The sequence below is a fragment of the Ursus arctos genome, unplaced genomic scaffold (assembly GCF_023065955.2).
Source record: "Ursus arctos isolate Adak ecotype North America unplaced genomic scaffold, UrsArc2.0 scaffold_9, whole genome shotgun sequence".
NCBI lineage: Eukaryota > Metazoa > Chordata > Mammalia > Carnivora > Ursidae > Ursus > Ursus arctos.
The window spans coordinates 31155399-31175679 of NW_026623111.1; the positions used below are offsets into that span (position 1 = coordinate 31155399).

The window sequence follows — 20281 nt, forward strand, 5'->3', positions numbered from 1 at the left end:
ATGCTTTTCAAATATAAGCGTATAGTGTAGAACTGCAATGTGCCTAATTTTTATCTTTAAATGGCTTCTCGTAGTTGCAAAAAGATTTTATTTTGCAAATGACAAACTTATTTTAAATGAGTCAAGCTGATTAAAGTACTTTGTTTTAGGTTTTTTCTACAGTTGGGTGACTACGGGTCTGCCATCCAATTTCTTGTTATGTCCAAATGTAATAATGAAGCTTTCACACTGGCTCAGCAGCACAACAAAATGGAAATCTATGCAGACATTATTGGTAAATACCGCTGTTTGCCCTAATTTCTCTTAAAGATTTGTATCATAGGAATACTTGAGTCTTATGATCTCAGTATCGTATTGGCATGCCCACACTCCATTAATACATAGACACATGCGTATCTGTATGTTACTTGTCAGATTTCAAGATTCCTACTGTCTTAAAGTGAGATGGAATTATAAGACCATTTTTAAAAATTAAGGTTTTGGGGGGACCTTTAAAAGAGGTCAGATTTCCCAAATTCGGCTGCTTGTCAACCAGTGTTAAAATAAGGTTCCAAAATGAAGGCGACAGAAAACACAGAAGAGTTTTTTAAGAAATATTTTCATGAATTTTTAAAATTGACTTGCAAATTAAGATTATGTGATTATACTTTCATGAAGAGTGATATACACAAGATGTGGTTTTCCAGAAGAAAGTCCAAAAGAGAATTTTATGTTCCAAGAACACCTGCTCATAGGTTTTCTTCCCTTGTTTGCAATTATTCTTAGAAACTACTGAAATAATTTCAGATTCTCATTTTATAAGGACCATACACAACATTATTTGCGGTGGTATTTTGTTGTTTTGTTTTTATTGTGGAAAAATATACATAACATAAATTTACCATTTTAACTGTTTTTACATGTACAGTTCAGTCATATTAAGTACATTCGCACTGTACAACCATCACCACCACCCATCTCCAACAAAACTTTTCCAGCATCCTGAGCTAAAACCCTGTACTCAGTGCACAGTATCTCCCCTTTTCCCTCTCCCCCAGCCCCTGGTAGCCACTGTCCTCCTTTCTGTCTCTATAAATTTGACTATTCGTAGTATGTCATGTAAGTGGAGTCATAAAGTATTTGTCCTTTTTTAAAATTTATTTTTATTTTTTTTTATTTTTTATTTTTTTAAGTGGGCTCCCTGCCCAGCATGGAGCCCAGTGTGGCGCTTGAACTCACAACCCTGAGATCAAGACCTGAGCTGAAATCCAGAGCCAATGCTCAGCAGACTGAGCCACCCAGGCGCCCCTGTGTTATTTTGCTTTTTAAAATTCACAACATGACCATAAGAATTAATGATAGGATTTATGAGAAAATTTTTATTTCAGTCTTTAAGGGAACAAATAGGTGAAAGCATCTTCTAATATGTTAGAAAGCCATTCAGATAATTGGAGAAAATAAAAGAGCTAAAGAAAAAAAGGAAATAGAGATAAAAACAACATTAGAATCATTAATGTTTAACTTGACAGATGACATTTCTGTCTTAACACTGCAAATCACCATAGCACTAACGAGTTTTAAGTTTTTCTCATTTCGTAAGGATGTGGCTTATCCTGTGTCTCGTGCACGCGGTGTGCACGCGCACGCACACACACACACACGGTTACTTTTCTCCACCTCTCGTTACCCCCTTCTCGCATACACTCTCTGTGTACCTTGGGCTGGAGGCCCAGGGCTGTCGTCACACTTTGGTGTGGTAATGGGCCTCCGACTCCCCTGGGTAAATGTAAACAATGATTTGAGGTCCTTCTTCCTCTGCGCTTAACATATTGAAGCTTCAAGCCAAAAGAAAAACAGTAATTATCTTTAAATGGCATCTATGGCCTACTTGTTATCTCCTTACTTGTCTGACAAATACAGTCAGTTGTCTAAACCAGGCATTGCTGAGACAGGGAGATGGATGACATTTGTATTAAGGTTGACCTATGATTGTTCTGAAACTCTAGGCACATCATGACTGCGATTATAGTCCTCCTAGTTGTTCCTGTTTCAGGAAATGAGATTGAGGCTCTTAAAGATGGATAAAAGTCACAAAGGGTGATGTCAAACCACAACCTCGTTTCTCACAGAGCCTCATCATTTCCTGCCCTGATTCCTGTTTAAGAGTTTAAAAGATGGAACAGAGTTGATATTTGGGGTCATGACGGTGAATGTATTTTGTGATGAAAACAAACACTGATATTAACACTGATATTCGCAGTTAAAATTTTTTAATCACCTGTTTTGAGAGCTTATTTTTAAGTTAACAACAAAAGGTAAACAAGTGTTCTCCGATATTTACGGAATGAACTCCTGTTGCAGGTTCTGAAGGTACTACTAATGAAGACTATCAGAGCATCGCCTTGTATTTTGAAGGAGAAAAAAGACATTTTCAGGCTGGAAAATTCTTCTTGCTGTGTGGCCAATATTCACGAGTTAGTATTTCCCAAGAAAATTTACATTGAACTCCACAGGAATGCTTATAGGAAATATTTTTTTTAATTTATTTAAGTAATCTCTATGCCCGATGTGGGGCTCAAACTCACGAGCCCGAGATCAAGAGTCACGTGTTCCACCAACTTAGTCAGCCAGGCACCCCAGAAATATTTTAAAATATATTATGCTCCCAGACACCCAGATCTGAAATCTGAGTTAACTTTAAGTCATTCTCTGTCTCCCACAGCCAATCATTCTTCCCCTGTAGTACCTCTGACATCTGTCCCTTTTCATTCTAACTACCACCAACTTAATTCAAACCTGGCTCACCTCACTCACTATTAGATTATTACAATATTATTTCTATTTTCCCTGTTTTTAGTTTCTGTCCCTGTAACTCATCCTTCATTTTTGTTCCCCAAATGGTACGTACTTCCATTGCTAGAGAGCCATCCAGCAGGGATTTCAGGCTCAAGCATGGGATGCAACTAAGTGAAGCTGGGCACTCGCCATGTGGCAAGTTGGGGACCACTGGGTGGCGCCTCTTTGGTCTGAAGGAAATAGCTTTCCGCTTCCAGAACATTGTTGCCTTTCAGGAGTTGGTCCTACTAATGCCAGATCAGAGGATTTTTCATGAAAAACAGAAGTCTTGGTCTCCCAGTTTTGAAATATGGGCCCAGATATTTGTATAATACCTCGCCTGCCAAAGAAACATGTCTGTGTGTGAACTCTTCCGGCCACCAGTTTACGGTTTCTGGCCACTTAGATAAAGTCCAGACTCCTTATTGGCACTCAAGAGAATTCCCACAAATTGACCAGCGAGCCGAAACTTCCCAGCCAGCTGTTGGCATCCAGCCGTTTCCATTGAAACGGCTTTTTTTCCCCATCCCTGTTCTCTTCTAGATTCCTCTCTGCCCTCTTCCCCACCTACCACGGACCTGTTCATCTTCAAATCCTTTTTCCTGGGTGGCACCTTTGGGATCATCCCCATGTTTAATCAACTTTTCTTCCTCAGAGCACCTATGAAAACAACTGGTCATACTGCCCATTTGTCATTTAAACTTTTATAACCTTCAGTTTCTTCATAGGTGTGGTGTAGTGTTGAGGAATTAGCCAGCTGTGACTTAAAATAATTGGTTCCTTATATTATCATATTACACAGATCTCCCCAGTTAGATTGCGCATAATACAACAAGAGGGACCGTATCGCGTCATTCCTGGGGTTCTCCCCAGCAGCCAGCACGTCTCATGTACGGAGTAGCACGTGGGCAGTAAATGTCTGTCAGACAAACGAATGAAAGAAAATAATTATATCTTCACAATGAAAGAGGGCTTATTTTTCATTCTCCTCTCACCAGGAGTCGGAACTCAGTTCTTCAGAGGGTTCACTGGATCCTTCCATTGTTCAAACTGCACTCAGCCTTTCGCGTGTCTATTTTAAGACCCAGACAATGCACGCCCCTGGCTGAGAGGAAGATACTTTCAGGAGCTATCATTACTTTGAGTGTGTGAGAGCTTTGTTCTTCCCCAGTGGGAAAGCGGTCTGGAAATTTTCAATTGCTATGCAATTCTCATTTCAGGCACTTAAACATTTCCTGAAGTGTCCAAGCTCAGAAGATAATGCGGCAATAGAAATGGCAATTGAAACTGTAAGTAAACTCTGCAATGAGAACTTTCGAGAATGCCAGTATTTTTTAAAACTTTTCGAAGTTTTTAAAAGCATACAAAAGTAGACCAGGTAGTGTAACAAGTCCCCGTGTGCCTGTCCTCTGATTTCACGGCTATCACCATATGACCAGTCTTACGTTAGTCATACCCCCACCTCTTTCCCTATATCATTTTAAAGCAAATCACAAACATCATGTCATTTGTTCATGGGTTTAAAATCTGTCTATAAAACATAAGAACCTTTGGGTTTTCTTTGAGGTGTGACTTGCATGCAGTAAAGTGCACAAATCCCAAGCGTATAACTCATTTTTTCATATACATACCCTGGTGTAACCCCTACTGAGATCAAGATATAGAACATTTCCAGCTGCCAGAAGGCTCTCTCATGTTGCCTCCCAGTCAGTGCCCCCAGCCAACGGTAACCACAATTCTGACCTCTATCCTTATAGATTGGTTGTATCTGTCTAGGTATTTCATATAAAGGGAATCATACGTATTTTGTACTATTTTGCGTCCAGTTTCTTCCAGTCAACAGTAAGTCTGTTAATGCATGTGTGTTACTGCATGCAACAATACTTCGGGGTTTTTTTTAAGATTTTTTAATTTATTTTTGAGAGAGTGAGAGAGAAAACACGCACACACGCACATGAGCAGGGAGAGGGGCAGAGAGAGAAGCAGGCTCCTTGGTGAGCAAGGAGGTTGATGCGGGACTCGATCCCAGGACCGTGGGATCATGACCTGAGTCAAAGGCAGACGCTTAACCAACTGAGCCACCCAGGCACCCAGCAATAGTTCATTCTTATTCATGGCTGTGTAGTATTCTTCTGTGTGACTGTACCACAGTTTATTTCTCCATTGTTCCGTTAGTGGACATTTGGGTTGTCTCCAGTTTGGGCATATTATGAATAAAGTTGCCATAAATTGGTTCATGTCTTTTGATGGACGTAACACTCTGCCTTCTTGGGTTTATATCCAGGAGTAGAATTATTAGGTCATAAGATACACATATTTTAGCAATAGTAGGTACTGCCAAACATTTTTTTCAAAGTAGTTGTACCAATTTATACTCTACCAGCAGTGTGAAAGAATCTAGTTGCTCTCTTTACTCATACTTACCCGTCTATTTCATTGTAGCTGTTCTGAGAGATCTATAGTGGTACCTCATTATGGTTTTAATCCATTTTTCTCAAGACTGATGATACTGAGCAACTTTTCATAAGTATATTGGCCGTTTGGATATCCTCTTTTCTAAGTGCTTTTTAAATCTTTTTTTAAACTTTTGATTGTATCATCTTATTCTTACTGATTGGTGGGACTTTTTTTTTTTATAATTTCTGGATACAAGTCTTTTCATCAAATACATGTATTGTGAAAATTTCTCAAGCTGTGGCTTGCCTTTTTATTCTTCAGTGGTATCTTGATGGAAAGAAATTCTGAATTTTTCAGTATTGCTTGTTGAATTGTGACTTTTTAAAAAAATTTTATTTATTTATTTTTTAATGTTTTTTTATTACATTATGTTAGTCACCATACAGTACATCCCTGGTTTCTGATGCAAGGTTCGATGATTTATTAGTTGCATATAACACCCAGTGCACCATGCAATATGTGCCCTCCTTACTACCCATCATCAGTCTATCCCATTCCCCCACCCCCCTCCCCTCTGAAGCCCTCAGTTTGATAAAAGTCCAACTTACGAATCTTTTCTCTAACGGTTAGTGTTTTTTAGTCCTATTTGAGAAATCATTGCCCATCCCATACGTTTTCTTCTAGAGATTTCATTTTACCTTTCTTATTTAGGCCTGTGCCCATCCTGAATTAACTTTTGTGTATGGTGTGAGGTAGGAGTCAGGAATCTTTTTTTCCCACATGGATATCTGGTTGATCCAGCACCATTTATCAAAAGACCATTTTTTTCCCCACTGAATTACCGTGGAGTGTTTGTCATGGACAAAATGACCATTTTTGTGTGAGTCTGGTGTTGGATTCTGTATTCTGTTCCATTGATTTGTCTCCCCGTACCACTACCACACTCTCTTAATTGTTGTGTTTTATGTATTCTTTATTATAATCTACTTTCTATCTCTGTGGATTTCCCTACTCTAGACATTTCATATAAATGGAACCATACAACATGTGACCTTTGTGTCTGACATCTTTCATTTAGAATGTTTTCAAGGTTCAGCTGTGTGGTAGCATATACTAATACTTCATTCCTTTTTGTGGCTGAATAACATTCCGTATAGGACTCGACCACATCGTGTTTATCCATTCATCAGTTGATAGACATTTGGGTTGTTTCTACTTTCGAGCTTTTATGAGTAATGCTGGTGTTAACATGTGTGTACGAGTTTTTGTGTAGACATGTGTTCTCATTTCTCTTAGGTGTATACCTAGGAATTGCTAGGCCATATGTTAGCTCTATGTTTAACATTTTGAGGAACTGCCCAGCTGTTTCCCAAAGCAGCTAAACCATTTTACATTCCCAACATTGCATTGCAATTTCTCTAACAGTCATTTCTTGATGTTACCGAACATCTAGTTAGGATGCAAATTTCCCCATCTATATTTCCCACTAACTGGTAATTAAATCTAGATACTTGATCAGATATAGATTTGACATTTTTAGGAAAATGACTGCTAGATGGTGCCACGTACTTCGTATTTCATCACATCAGTAGACTCAGATCTTTTTTTTTTCTTGTTAGGATTTTGTTTGGGTCTATTTTGGATCTTTTTTAATTTTTTAAATTTAAATTCAATTAATCAACATATAGTGTATTACTAGTTTCAGAGATAGAGGTCAGTGATTCATCAGTCTTATATAACACCCAGTGCTCATTACATCCCGTGCCCTCCTAATGTCCATCACCCAGTTACCCCATCCCCCACCCCCCTCCCCTCCAGCAACCCTCAGTTTGTTTCCTGTGATGAAGAGTCTCTCATGGTTTGTCTCCCTCTCTGATTTCATCTTGTTTTATTTTTCCCTCCCTTCCCCTATGATCCTCTGTTTTGTTTCTTAAATTCTACATATGAGTGAGATCATATAATTGTCTTTCTCTGATTGACTTATTCCGCTTAAGTAGGCTCATATCTTAATCACTCAGGCTGCCTTAACAAACTATCACAGACCAGGTGACTTACAAAACAAATTTATTTCTCACAGCTCTGGAGGCTGAGAAGGCTGAGATCAAGGGACCAGCCTCGATCAGGAACCCCTTGGTTCCTGTTGAGAGCTATTTCCAGGCTGTAGATGGCCACCTTCTTGCTGTGTCCTCACATGGCCTTTCCAGGAGATTTCTCTCCCTTCCTCTTTTTATAACACCACTAATCCCATCATAAGGGCCCCACCCTCATGACCTCATCTAACTCTAATTACTCCCAAAGGCCCTATCTTCAAATATAATCACATTGTGGGGTAGGGCTTCAACATATGAATTTGGGGGGGTACATAAACATTCAGTCTATAATAGCCCATAGCTTGTCATCCCTGTTTTTATGGTGTTAAGATGGGTTACTGGGTGTTGAAGTGGTCAGCCTGGTCCCTGCTTTATAAGGTTTCCCATCAGCCTTTCACCTAATGATTTCAGCAGCCATTAATATTCATTACCTAGATCCATTATTTTATTCGGGGTTGCAAAATGATGATATTTGTCATTCCTTGTGAATTCCACATCAGCTATTTTGTTACACTAAGACAAAGGAAAAGTAGGGTAAATACTTAATTTTTTCCCTTTGTTTACTAGTTTTAAGAATAATGAGTTGGTTCCCTAGCATCCACCAAAGATGACCTCCAGAGGTGCTTTTGTTTTTAATATCATAATATAGCATATATATAGCCAAGATACGAATCATGAGTGAATTATGAATATGTTTTGGTTTTATTTTGTTTTAGATCCACATATGAGTGAAATCATGTGGTATCTTTCTTTCTTGAACTTATTTCACTGAGTGTAATACACTCATGGTCCATCCCTGTCGTCACATTTGGCAAGATTTCATTCTTTTTTATGGCTGAGTAGTATTCCATTATATATATACACCACATCTTTTTTCATTCATCCTATCAATGGACACTTGTTTTCATATCTTGGCTATTGTAAATGCTGCAACGAACATAAGGGCACATTTTTTTTAAATTAGTGTGTTTATATTCTCTGGATAAATACTGAGAAGTGGAATGGCTGGGGCATATGGTAGTTCTGTTCTTAATTTTTTGAGGAATCTCCATACTGTATTCCATAGTGATTATACAAATTTAAAATCCCACCGACAGTGTACCAGGGTTCCCTTTTCTCCACATCTTTTCCAACACTTGTTATCTCTTGTCTTTTTGATAATAACCATTCTAACAGGGGTTAGGTGATATCGTGGTTTTGATTTGCATTTTCCTAATAACTGTTGTGTAGTATCTTTTCATGTGCCTGTTGGCAATTTATATGTCTTCTTTGGAGAAATATCTATTCAGATCCTCTGCCCATTTTTTAATCAGGTTGGTTTTGTTGTTGTTGAGTTGTATGAATTTTTTATATATATTTTGGATATTAACCCCTTATTGGATATATAGTTTTTGCAAATATCTTCTCCCATTCAGTAGGTTTCCTTTTCCTTTTGGTGATGGTTTCCTGTGCTGTGCAACTTTTTAGTTTGATGTAATCCCGTATGTTTACTTCTACTTTTGTTTGCCTTGCCTTTGGAGTCCGATTTATAAAGACATCACTAAGACTGATGTCAAGGAGCTTACCCCCGTGTTTTTGTTTAGCAATTTTATGGGTTTAGGTCTTGCGTTCAAGTCTTTAGTACATTTTGAGTTAATTTTAACGTATGGTATAAGAAAGTTATCTAGTTTCATTCTTTTCAATGTGGCTTTCCAGTTTTCCCAACTTTGTTGGTGAGGGGCTGGGGCTGAAACTGTCTTGTTCACTTTTATTTTGTTATTTGTTATTTTTTATTTATTTTTAATTTTTTTTTTTTTAGAGAGAGAGCACGAGTAGGTGGGGAGCAGAGGGAGAGGGAGAGACAGAATCCGAAGCAGGCTTAGCATGGAGCCTGACACAGGGCTTGATGTCCTGACCCTGAGCCAAAATCCAGAGTCAGATGCTTAACCAACTAAGCTACGCAGGTGCCCCTCCCAACACTTTTATTAAAAAGACTGTCCTTTCTTCGTTGTATGTTTTTGACTCCTTTGTCATAGATTAATCATCCCTATATTTGTGGGTTTATTTCTGGGCTTTCTACTCTGTTCCATTAATCTGTGTGTCTGTTTTTGTACTGATACGATACTATTGTGATTACTTTAGCTTTGTAGTATAATTTGAAATCAGGGAGCATGATTCCTCCATGCAGCTTTGTTCTTCTTTCTCAACATTGCTTTGGCTATCTGGGATCTTTGTGGTTCCATACAAATTTTAGAATTATTGTAGTTCTGTGAAGTATGCCATTGGAATTTTGATAGGTATCACACTGAATCTTGGATTGCTTTGGGTAATAGGGACATTTTTAACAATATTATTCTAATCCATGAGCATGGACTATCTTTCCATTTATCTGTGTCGTCTTCAATTTCTTTCATCATTGACTTATGGTTTTCAGTGTACGGATCGTTCACCTGTTTGGTTAAATTTATTGCTAGGTATTTTATTCTTTTTGATGCACTTGCAAATGGGATTATTAATTTCTCTTTCTTATGTTTCATTAACAGTGCATAGAAATGCAACAAATTTTTGCATATTGATTATGTATCCTGCAGCATTTATTTATTAGTTCTAATGGTTTCTGGTGGATTTTTTAGGGTTTTCTATGTATAGTATCATGTCATCTGCAAATAGTGACACTTTAACTTCTTCCTTTCCAATCTGGATGCCTTTTATTTCATTTTCTTGCCTAATCGCTGTGGCCAGGTTCCATTTCTTGCCCCAGACCTGGAATCAGCCATTTCTCTAGGGAGTTCTGATTCCTTTTAGTGAGAAATAGTTTAGAGACCATAATTTAAATACTAGGAATATTCTGTTTCTAAGCCTTTTTGGTATAAATGTGGGCATTTTTTATTGTGACATAAAAATTAGTATTTTCTAGAAGTATCTGAATTTGAAGTTGCAGTGAAATTATTTTTTTTTATTTTAATGATTTTTTATTATATTATGTTAGTCACCATACAGTACATCCCCGGTTTCCGATGTAAGGCTCGATGATTCATTAGTTGTGTATAACACACAGTGCACCATGCAATACGTGCCCTCCTTACTACCCATCACCATGCAGTGAAATTATTAAAGAATGGAAATTATTCTCTGGCCATCTACATAATGCCATTTTATTTTATTATAAAAATAGTTATATTCTCTGGTTTTCTCTGCATATCCACAACATTTTCTAAGACCTACTTCCTCCAGAAAGCTGGACTCAAGACTTCCAGTAGTTCTCAAGAATACATTTCCCACCCTTCCTACTAAAGATGAACTGGAATTCTGGTCCCAAGAAGGGCTCTGATTTGATTAGCTGGTGTCCATTCCAAGATTAAACAACTAGTGGCCCCAGGGGTGGAATATCCTGCTTTGGCAAACTGGGTTAAATCCCCACCCCTTGACATTCCCACGTCTATGGTCATGGAGAATGGGGTCCTCTGAGGCACAAAAGTCCCACTAGAACCCCATGGTTGAAACGGGAATAGGAGCATTTTTCAGAAGACTGAAAGGAATCAATATCAGACAAAATTCTAGATGTCCCTTGCAGCTATCAAATTTTTTCTCCTTTTATTGGTATTCTTTAATTCTACAGTATCTCCTTCTAGGTGTTACGCTATATATTTTATAATAATAAGTTTTATTAAGTCGGGGACATGTAGCCTATAAAACCAACGTATTTGTGTTTATTATCCATTACTGGGATTACTTCATGCATTCAAACAAGTGCATTCTGAACTTCACTCCTGGATAATTTTCCTGAAGTTCGGTTTTGAATCCTTGTATTCTCTAGCTGCAGACCCTCTAGTGGCTCCCCGTTGCTTCACAATTTATTCCCAAGCTATCCTTCAAGAATCACAGAATCTTAGGTACCCCTGCAGGTGATCGGTCTGACCTCCTTCATTTTACTGATGAGGAAACGGAGGTCCCAGAGGATATGACTAACCTAAAGCCACCCAAATAGAAAGTAATAGAGCTAGGACTAAACCCTAAGTCTTCTTTCCAAGCAAATTGCCTATTCAGTCCTCTAGGTCGGTAGTCTATGCTACACTAAACTGGCCACTTTTACCTGCATAGTTCAGGGCTCCCCTTCCTTTGTTCCTTCACTCTTGCTGGCCCCTACACCTAGGCCACCCTCCGTCCTACACCTGTCTTCACACTCCTACACAACATGCAAGACCTACTGCATACACAAGCCTTTCCTCAACTGCCCTCTGGATGAAATTTCACCCTCCTTAGAATCTTCTCTACGTAGTTTGAACATCACTTCCCACTGCAGTTACCCCCTTCAGATTAGTAGCTCCTCAAGGTCAAGGACCTATTTTTTCATAGAGTGGTTAGCACATTGTGGGCACTCAATAAATATTTGCTGAATTGAACACATGTTGGTTCCCAGCTCAGTGAAAGCACTATATAGATGATATAAATTTCCTTCCAGTCCTCCATTCCTTTCCACCTTAAGACCCCCTCCCGACTTGAATTTTCTTACAATCTGTGCACTCTTACCTGCTGACCCCATAATTGAGAATATCTTAAAAATATTCATACTTCACCCACCTCCATCCTCTACCCCTGACGTTTCTGAAATACAGTCTTGGTGTATGTGTGTTGATGTGTGTGGAGTAGAGCCCTCATTGGGAATCATTACCTGTGGGAACCCATGATCTGGATGAGAAAGATGGGTCTTCACAGTGTCCATTAGCTGTGTTGGAGGCCCTCCTGCCTCTTTGCAGTCAGCTTCTGCCTTCACTTCTCTGTAAACCTTCTCTGAAAGGTCCCCACTGATCTCTTATGTGCTTAATTCATGAGTCTCTTCTCAGTCTTTATTCCATGTTATGGCTGCATTTTACGCTATTATACTACACGTTTCCTGAAATGTTTACTCCCTTAGAACGTTGCTTTTCCAATTACTTCCCAGATGGTCCCTTCTCAGCCTCCTGCACTGACTCCTCTGCTCCTTAAATGTAAGTGTTCCTCAGCATTCTGTCTCCATCCTCCTTTTAATGTTAATTCTGAGCGGCCACATCTATTCCTTACTGGCTCCCCTGTCCATCTATCCTGACATTTTGGTTGTGCTCAACCCTTTGAAATTCAGATTTAACCACGTGGCCCTGTATTTTTGTTTGCTGTATCCGCCAACACATCTGCTTAGCACCAGTCCGGGCCCTTTAAGGTATTTTAATCCTTAAAACAATACTGTGAGTTAGGTGTTATTTTATTCTCTTTGAGGTGCCAAGAGTTACTGGTGAAGATCACACAGGTGATCTCTTGACCTCAGGCAGGCTGACTCCAGAGCCCTTGCTTTGACCATGTCTCTGTACTGGCTTCTTCACCCCAAACCATCCACAGAAGCCATCAAGATGAGGAACTGTACAGGATTTCTCCTTACAGCGTTCCTTCCTTTTATAGCAGCGGTAAAAGCAGAGGCAACAGATTTATCAAAGCTGAGCTTTCTTGCACTGCCGACACACACGTGTGTAGAAATTCTGCCCCCACTCGCCACTCCACAGGTTCGCTACGATCCCTTATGCACAAGGATCTTTCAAACTTCTCTTTATCCTTTCCCCTGAGGTGTGACAACCTGGGCCAGGGTTGCTGTCCTAATGACCGTCTCCTTCATTTTCCGGTGGCTTTTCTCACTGTGTCATGAATATGATGAGGGCAGCGCTGCACTCTTCAGTGTTCGTTCCCTTTGGCGGAGCTCCAGTTGTGTTCTTGGCTCACCCCGTTTTTATAGACATAAGACTCTTAAGCCTCCTACTCTTGGCAATAATTATTCTTACTAGCTAAAACCAACACATTTCCATCCTCCAATGTGGTCCATAATTTTTCCTGATCAACACCACACAACACATCAGTGATTGAACTCTGACCCTCATGGAGGTGACTCTCAGATCTAGGTCTCCAGGCCAGCGTCCTTTCCAGAACCCTATTCACACTTCCAGCCACCTGTCCTCTTCTGGGATCCTATGGCCATACTTTTTCTGCTTTGGCCTCCAGGTGGCCCTGGCCAAGTGCATTTCCTTGGGGAGCGCTGGAGGTGCCACGCTTGGTGCTATGCTGTCGCAGAAGGCCTGGTCCCTGCGCTCAGGACCCTGTTATCTAGACGTCAGAGTCACTTAAGAAAGTGTTTACTGAAACATCCAAGAAGTATGTTGTGTGTGGGGAAAAAAACATGGCCTTTTGATAAAGCAACTTAGAGAAGCTATAGCTTCTAAGGATAGAGTCTTATTAATGGAGACTACAAATGAATGAAGAAAAACCCTGAATTTGTATCATGTCAGGCACTTGACTTTGGGTAATTTTACAATTTTTTTATTCCATTTCCTTAGCACAAGATTATCTGTCTCCTCCCACTCCCCTTCCTTTGTAGTTTTAAGATGCTGAATTTACAGTTTCTTTCTCTTCCTAAACAGGTTGGTCAGGCCAAAGATGAACTGCTGACCAGTCAGCTGATAGACCACCTGATGGGAGAGAGTGATGGCGTGCCTAAGGTACTAGAAATGTTGTCCCTTGGGTTTTAAGTATTTTAGTTATGATCTGACTTTATTCTGCCCTGTTTTTACCTATGAGGGCTTCTGCATCGTAGACTTACCACATTTTCTCTCTGAATACAGCTTGCGGTCTGCTAGACAGACCCTGCATTTTAGAGGATATTGGATATATTCACTCCTTGAAATTGGCATTGCCACCTGTGCCATAGGCACAACCCTCAAGATAATGATTCTCACCACCCACCATTTTCCTCAAAGGTTAAAGAGTTTTATTTGTTCTGGGAACTATTAAAAATACTATTAGAACTATGAGTTAGCATTAATCCCTAAAAATCAATATGCTTTGTTCATATTTCAAAAGTTATGGGAATTAATAGCAATCATATTTAGCTTAAAAGTAACTCACTGTAAATATAAAGTAGAAGTAAATCATTAAGAACATATTTTCAAAGCATGTGACTCTTGGGAGTTCATACAGACACTGGTCTTCTTTCAGTACTGATGAGGACGGTTTCCATGGAGAAGACCCTGGAGCTTTTTCTTCCCTTTGGCTTTGATGTTTGAGGTGATTTTCTTGTGAAGGAAGTCAAGTTACTGACTTGGAGAGAAGGCGCTAGAATGTCATAGCTGGAGAGGATTATAGTGAAACTGATCCCCAAGTCCATTTCCAGTATTTCACAGATAGAGACACGGAGATGCAGGGAGGCTAAATTAACCTGCCGAAGGGCACAGGCCCTTAAACTCTTCCCAGCCAGCTCACCTAATGTCCGCTTATTCTAGTAATCAGGAAGCCAGCATAGGAAATTGTCTAGAGGTAAAGAGAACGGGAATAGAAAATAGTCAAAGGCCATAGAAAGTAGTCAAAGGCCAAAGGTTTTTTATGGGCCAGAGAAATTTGTGTAGGTGTAAAAGTTTTTGAAATTTTGCAAAGTTGGTACGTTGCATAAGAATATATTTTGATTTTAAGCACACAGGCAAGAAGTCCACGGAGTGGGGTTAGGAGCACGGACTCTGAAGCCCCATCACCGTGGCTGACTCTGGAGAGGTCCCATTAGGTTAGGTTCTCATCAGTGCAATTAGTATATCATCGAGCCTTCCTCCCAGGGAGGGCATGAGGATTTAAACACATTAGTATTTCTCAAGTACTTAGAATACGACCTGGCATATATTAAACTACGAATAAATACTTGATAAATAAATTCTTTATTCAATGGATTTTTTTAAAAACCTCATCAAAAGTGGACTCCAACTGAAATGCAAAATTTTAGGTGTTTCTCCCTTTAGCTAACAAAGAAAGTGATGTTTCTCTGCGGTTTGTCTGTCAGGACGCCAAGTACCTGTTCCGCTTGTACATGGCCCTGAAGCAGTACCGAGAGGCCGCCCGCACTGCCATCATCATCGCCAGAGAAGAGCAGTCTGCCGGTAGGCCCCGGCGTTCCTGTGTTTCTCATATTCCAGTAGTGGAATCAAGCTCCAGCCCCTTTTCTGCGCAGGAAGGAATAGCCCTTTTCTAATCCGGGTTTGCTGTGAACCCAGAAGACTAGGGAAATGACCATTTCTGGGTTCGAGAGAAGTGAGATAATTCCCCATCACAGAATAACTCCACTAACACCTTCTCTTGCTCACACTCTCTCCTCTCCCCTTTGCGGCCTCGCAGCTCCTGTCTCCTGCACGGCGGCCTCTCCGCCCTCGCCAGCCCGCAGCCCCTCTCCCACACCGTGCAGCACTTTCTTTCCATCCTATGTATTTGGCTTAAACAGCAGAAAAGACGTTAGAAGATGGGAGATGACGTGGTGTTCTAATCGATGTAGTTCTTACTAGTATGCAGGGACTGTTTTTAGAACCTCCAGAACAGTTCTGTTCACTTACTTACATGCTCTCTAAGTATTTATTGACTAAGAGAATTAGTCGGACATCTTCACTAGTTTTTGCACGCTGATTCTTTTAGGTGTTCATAAATATGGAACACAGTTTGGCAACTAGGGAATTAAATAAGTCATTATTCAGTTTGCGTTGGTCTCACACCTACTGCAGGAGACGCGGTGGGAGCTCAGGATTCAGAAGACTGAGCAGGGTGCCACCTTAGGGAGTCCTGTTGTGGGAGAGACAGCAAGTGGTTCAGAGTTGTTATACAGGGTGAGAAGCGCCAGAATGGAGAGGAAGTCCATTAGAAGGGCACCGGGAGAGGGAGCCACCCCATCCTGAGGGTGGGGGATACGGGGAGTTCGAGGACGGAGATGTGTGAGCCGAGTTTTGAAAGGCTGAGATGGCAGGAGGTGAGGGAGAAAGGGGTGTGCAGGGAGAGCGGCGGCAGGGGACGCAGGGGCACCGACCGTGGCACAGAGGGAGGGGCGGGTGATGTCAGGTCAGTAAGGTGGGCAGAGGCAGGTCCCGAAGGGCTCAGGCCCTTTGCTCAGGCATTTGCCCTCGATCCCAAGGCCCTGGAGGGTTTTCTGTTGGATTGCGAACCTGAGGTCTTTACAAGGACACTGTGACATCAGAATGGAGGCAGAAGCAGCAGAGAGCACTCCCGACGAGCACGCTGCTGCGGAGCGATGGCGGAGGGATGGCGAGAAGCACGGAAGTGGGCCTGGGGCCAGGCTGGATTTGGGAGCCTTAGAAACTTGATGACCCATTGGCTTTGGTGGCAGGTGGTATCCTGAGGAAGAGGGAGATGTGTAGGATGACAGCATTTTCTCCCTGAAGGACTGGCTGGATGTTAGTACCATCAGTTACCACAGGAAAAACTAAGTTACCTTATGTAGTAAATTATAAAGATACTGCTAATAACAAAATCTACTCGTAAAAAATGAGGGCCCACATTGTGACGAGCACCAGGTGATGTGTGAAGTGTTGAATCCCTGTATAGTGCACCTGAAACTAATGTTACACTCTATGTTAACTAACTGGAATTTACATAAAAACTTTAAAGAAATAAAATGAGGGCCCAGAGAAAGTCCTCAGATTTCATCCTCTGCAATAATGTCATCTGCCTCCTTTTTTCCAGGAAACTATCGGAACGCACACGACGTTCTCTTTAGCATGTATGCAGAACTTAAATCCCAGAAGATCAAAATTCCCTCTGAGATGGCCACCAACCTCATGATTCTGCACAGTTACGTCCTAGTGAAGGTGAGGCCCTCTGAGTGACTTGGGACATGATCCGCCAAGTGAGTTTATCACCTGAAGGGATTTCTTACGGGCACCTCTCCATTGGATTAGAGTGACTGCCCTTTTTTTTTTTTTTTTTTTTGAGAGCGAGCGAGCAGGAGCAGCAGGGAGGGGCAGAGGGAGCAGCAGGCTCCCCGCTGAGCAGGGAGCCCAATGTGGGGCTCGATCCCAGGGCCCTGGGGTCATGACCTGAGCCGAAGGCAGACGCTTAACCCACTGAGCCACTCAGGCGCCCTAAAGTGATTTTCTAGATCTCTGTATTGTTAAGAACAGCAACACACAGCATAATTATACAGTCTGCTACCTTTTGTGTACGAAAGGGTAAAAAATAAGAATGAATATATATTCATTGCAAATAAAACTAGAAACAGACTCAAAAGTCTTGCTAGCAAAAGTCGTTTCCTAAAGGGAAGCCGACATGGGGCAGAGGCAGCATGGCAGCAGACCCCAGTGGGAACGAGAGGGAGAGCAGGTCGCTCTGTGTATGTGCTTCTGTCTTGTCTTGATTCTGAAGCACGTAAGTGTATTACGTGGTCAAAAAGATTTACTTAAGACATCTTTGTTTAAGCAGAGCTTACTAGTTTATAAATTCTAAGATAGTGGGTTTTATACAATTCCACAATTTTTAATACTATTTAGTTTTCATCTGAATATAAAAATAGTACATATTCTCAGAGAAAATTTAGAGAATGTGGAAAAGTATAATGAAAAAGTAATTTATTCTTTAAGTCCATCACCAGATGTAACAGCTGTTAACACTGTGCTGTATATATCCTCTATACTTCAGTAAATACACGTGTGCACTTTTTTTTACCACATTAGGATTATATTTATGTCCAGTTGTGTATTCTGTCTTTTCAATTAGTAATTCTTAATAAAAACAAACTATAGCATGCAAACCTCAAATACTTGTATGTACAATTTACTTAAATGCTGTATATGTGTAAATATATATCAGTATACATATATTTACACATATATCTTTGTAAAGATACAGGCAGATTCCAACTTACATTTTTTCCAAATTTTCATTATATCAAAGTACATCTTCCCATGTTAATGCTAATTTGGTTTCCAGGCCAGTCCACAAGAGCTTATTTAATTTTGACGGTACCCAGGATAGAGGAGTCATGTTATGAATGATTTAGATTCTAATAATGATCTCTACCAGTGCTATCCAGAACTGTCTACAGTGTTGTAAGTGACCTGTGTCTGTGCCGCCCCATATGGCAGCCACTAGCCTGGCTGTGGAGCACCGGAAACACATCTAGTGCAACTGACAAACTCAGTTTTTAATTTTATATAATTTTAATTTTAAAATTTAAATAGCCGTATGTGGCTAGTGGGCTGCCATATTAGGCCCCACAGTTCTGTAACACTGATGGTAAGAAAAAAGCTAGAATTCCTATTTGCAACCCTCGAGAGTACATCTCCCTCCAGAACAGCAGGAGGGTCCCCTTCTCATGTGGAGAGGAGTAGAAAAGGAGAAGCGCAGTCTCTCAACTGCAGACGTGAGTGGTGGTGCCCATGTGCTGGGGGCACAGAACCCAGCAAAGAGGAGCTTTGGGGGGTGGAAGATGGGTAGCAAAAGTTAGGGAGTCCTATAAGCAGCCCTCCAGGACCAGGGCTTTCTACCACCCTAAGTCACAGGGATGGTTCTCAAGTCTTTTTCTTTTCCTCTGGCCCCAAGAGCTGGCCTGTCACTTACGTAAGACCAGCCAGATGCCCTCTTCCCCCCCCATTGAAGGCCACCCTGGAACTCTCCCAGTTTGCTGTAGTTCTCGACTCTCACGCAAGCGCCAAACATTCTCAAGACTTGTAACTGCTCGTGATATCAAAATGGAAACTGTTAAACCTTTTCAAGTAAGAACAAATTGATGGAAAAATGTGACAGGCATCTTTGACACAAAGGACCAAAGAAAGTCATCCACATTTCGGGAGCTGTCAAGACAGCTTTGGTGAATGCTTCCTCCCAGAGCTGAGACAGGGATTTTGGCTGAGGGACAGCCTGGGGCCTTTGGGTCTGGATGACGGAGCTGGGCGGTCTGAGGCCGAGTCTGCGCAGGACAAGCAGCAGGGGTTCCCTACCCCTTCTTTAGATTCAGTTAGTATTTATCACGTAGCCGCGCTCAGGAGATGATGCTATCATCCAGTTGCTTAGACCGGATGCCTGTGAGTTACTCTGAACTCACCCTGCACGTTCTCACCAAATACCACCAGTTCTGCCTCCTATTCGGTCTACTCCTCTCCACCCCCACCCCTACCTCACAACACCCCCCACCCCTGCCTTACCTCTGTGGGCTGCCCTGTCTCGCTGTATACTACGGCGACATCGTGGCCTGGCCCTGTTGACTCTCCAAGCCTCCTCTCATCCTAAGCGGCACAGGCCCCACTCATACCCAGTACTCACCCAGTCTCTGGCCTTCCAGCTGCCGCTGCCCCTTTGCCCTCTTTCTTTAACAACTCATCCTTTCTTTCTGCCTGAAAGACTCAGCTTTCGGGTCTCACAACTTGGCAAAGTTGGTATTATTAGCCCTCCAAAAATGGCCAGTAAGAGATGGATCAGGGATTTGAACTCATGTCCCATGGTCTGGGGCGAAATAAAACACAGAGCGTAGAGGAGGGGTAAGGCCAGTGAGGCCAGCGTGCCAGGCAGCAGCTGCTGGAAGGAGAAATAAAGGAGAAATCCCAAGTGCCAGAAGTCACGTAAGGCTGTGAGGATCATGGGACAACTCTGTTCAGGGTCATGATGAGTTGATTATTTGGGGGAATAAAGCATGAATTACAGTTAATCGAAATCTCTTAAGAACAGTAAAATGTCATTTATTTCAGATTCACGTTAAAAACGGAGATCATTCGAAAGGGGCACGTATGCTTATTCGGGTGGCCAACAACATCAGCAAGTTTCCGTCACGTAAGTCCTACTGAGAAGGGCCTGTCACCCAGAGTCGTGCCTCAGTGTGGCGTTGTAAGATCTGCAGTCACTGACTCTGCCGGCCACTGTTCTCTACACGGATCAACTCATTTAATCCTCACCCCCCTCCCCCAAGACCACCCCCAAGTTCACTAGGACTCACACAACTCAACACATAGTACTGAAGCTAAGATTTATTCAGCAGCAGAATACAAAACCAAATGGGCAAAGGGAAAAGGCGCATGGGGTGATGTCTGGATGAGAACAGGGGCAAGTTTCCAAGAGTCCCCTCCCAGTGGAGTCACACAGGACACACTTGACTCCTCCAGCAGTGAGTTTGTGACAGCCCATCCAAATGGTGTCTACCGGAGGTGCTCACGAGAGACTCAGTGCCCAGG

General features: G+C 41.5%; 1 protein-coding gene across 1 annotated transcript in view; it reads left to right on the top strand.

The window, feature by feature from the left end:
* The window catches only part of WDR19 (WD repeat domain 19), a 107429-nt gene that overhangs the window by 73727 nt on the left and 13421 nt on the right, over positions 1-20281 (top strand). The window contains exons 26-32 of the mRNA XM_026508747.4: positions 150-274; positions 2341-2453; positions 4035-4103; positions 13721-13798; positions 15124-15220; positions 16806-16930; positions 19802-19883. Of these exons, the coding sequence (XP_026364532.1) occupies positions 150-274; positions 2341-2453; positions 4035-4103; positions 13721-13798; positions 15124-15220; positions 16806-16930; positions 19802-19883 (689 nt within the window). The remainder of the gene's footprint in view (positions 1-149; positions 275-2340; positions 2454-4034; positions 4104-13720; positions 13799-15123; positions 15221-16805; positions 16931-19801; positions 19884-20281) is intronic.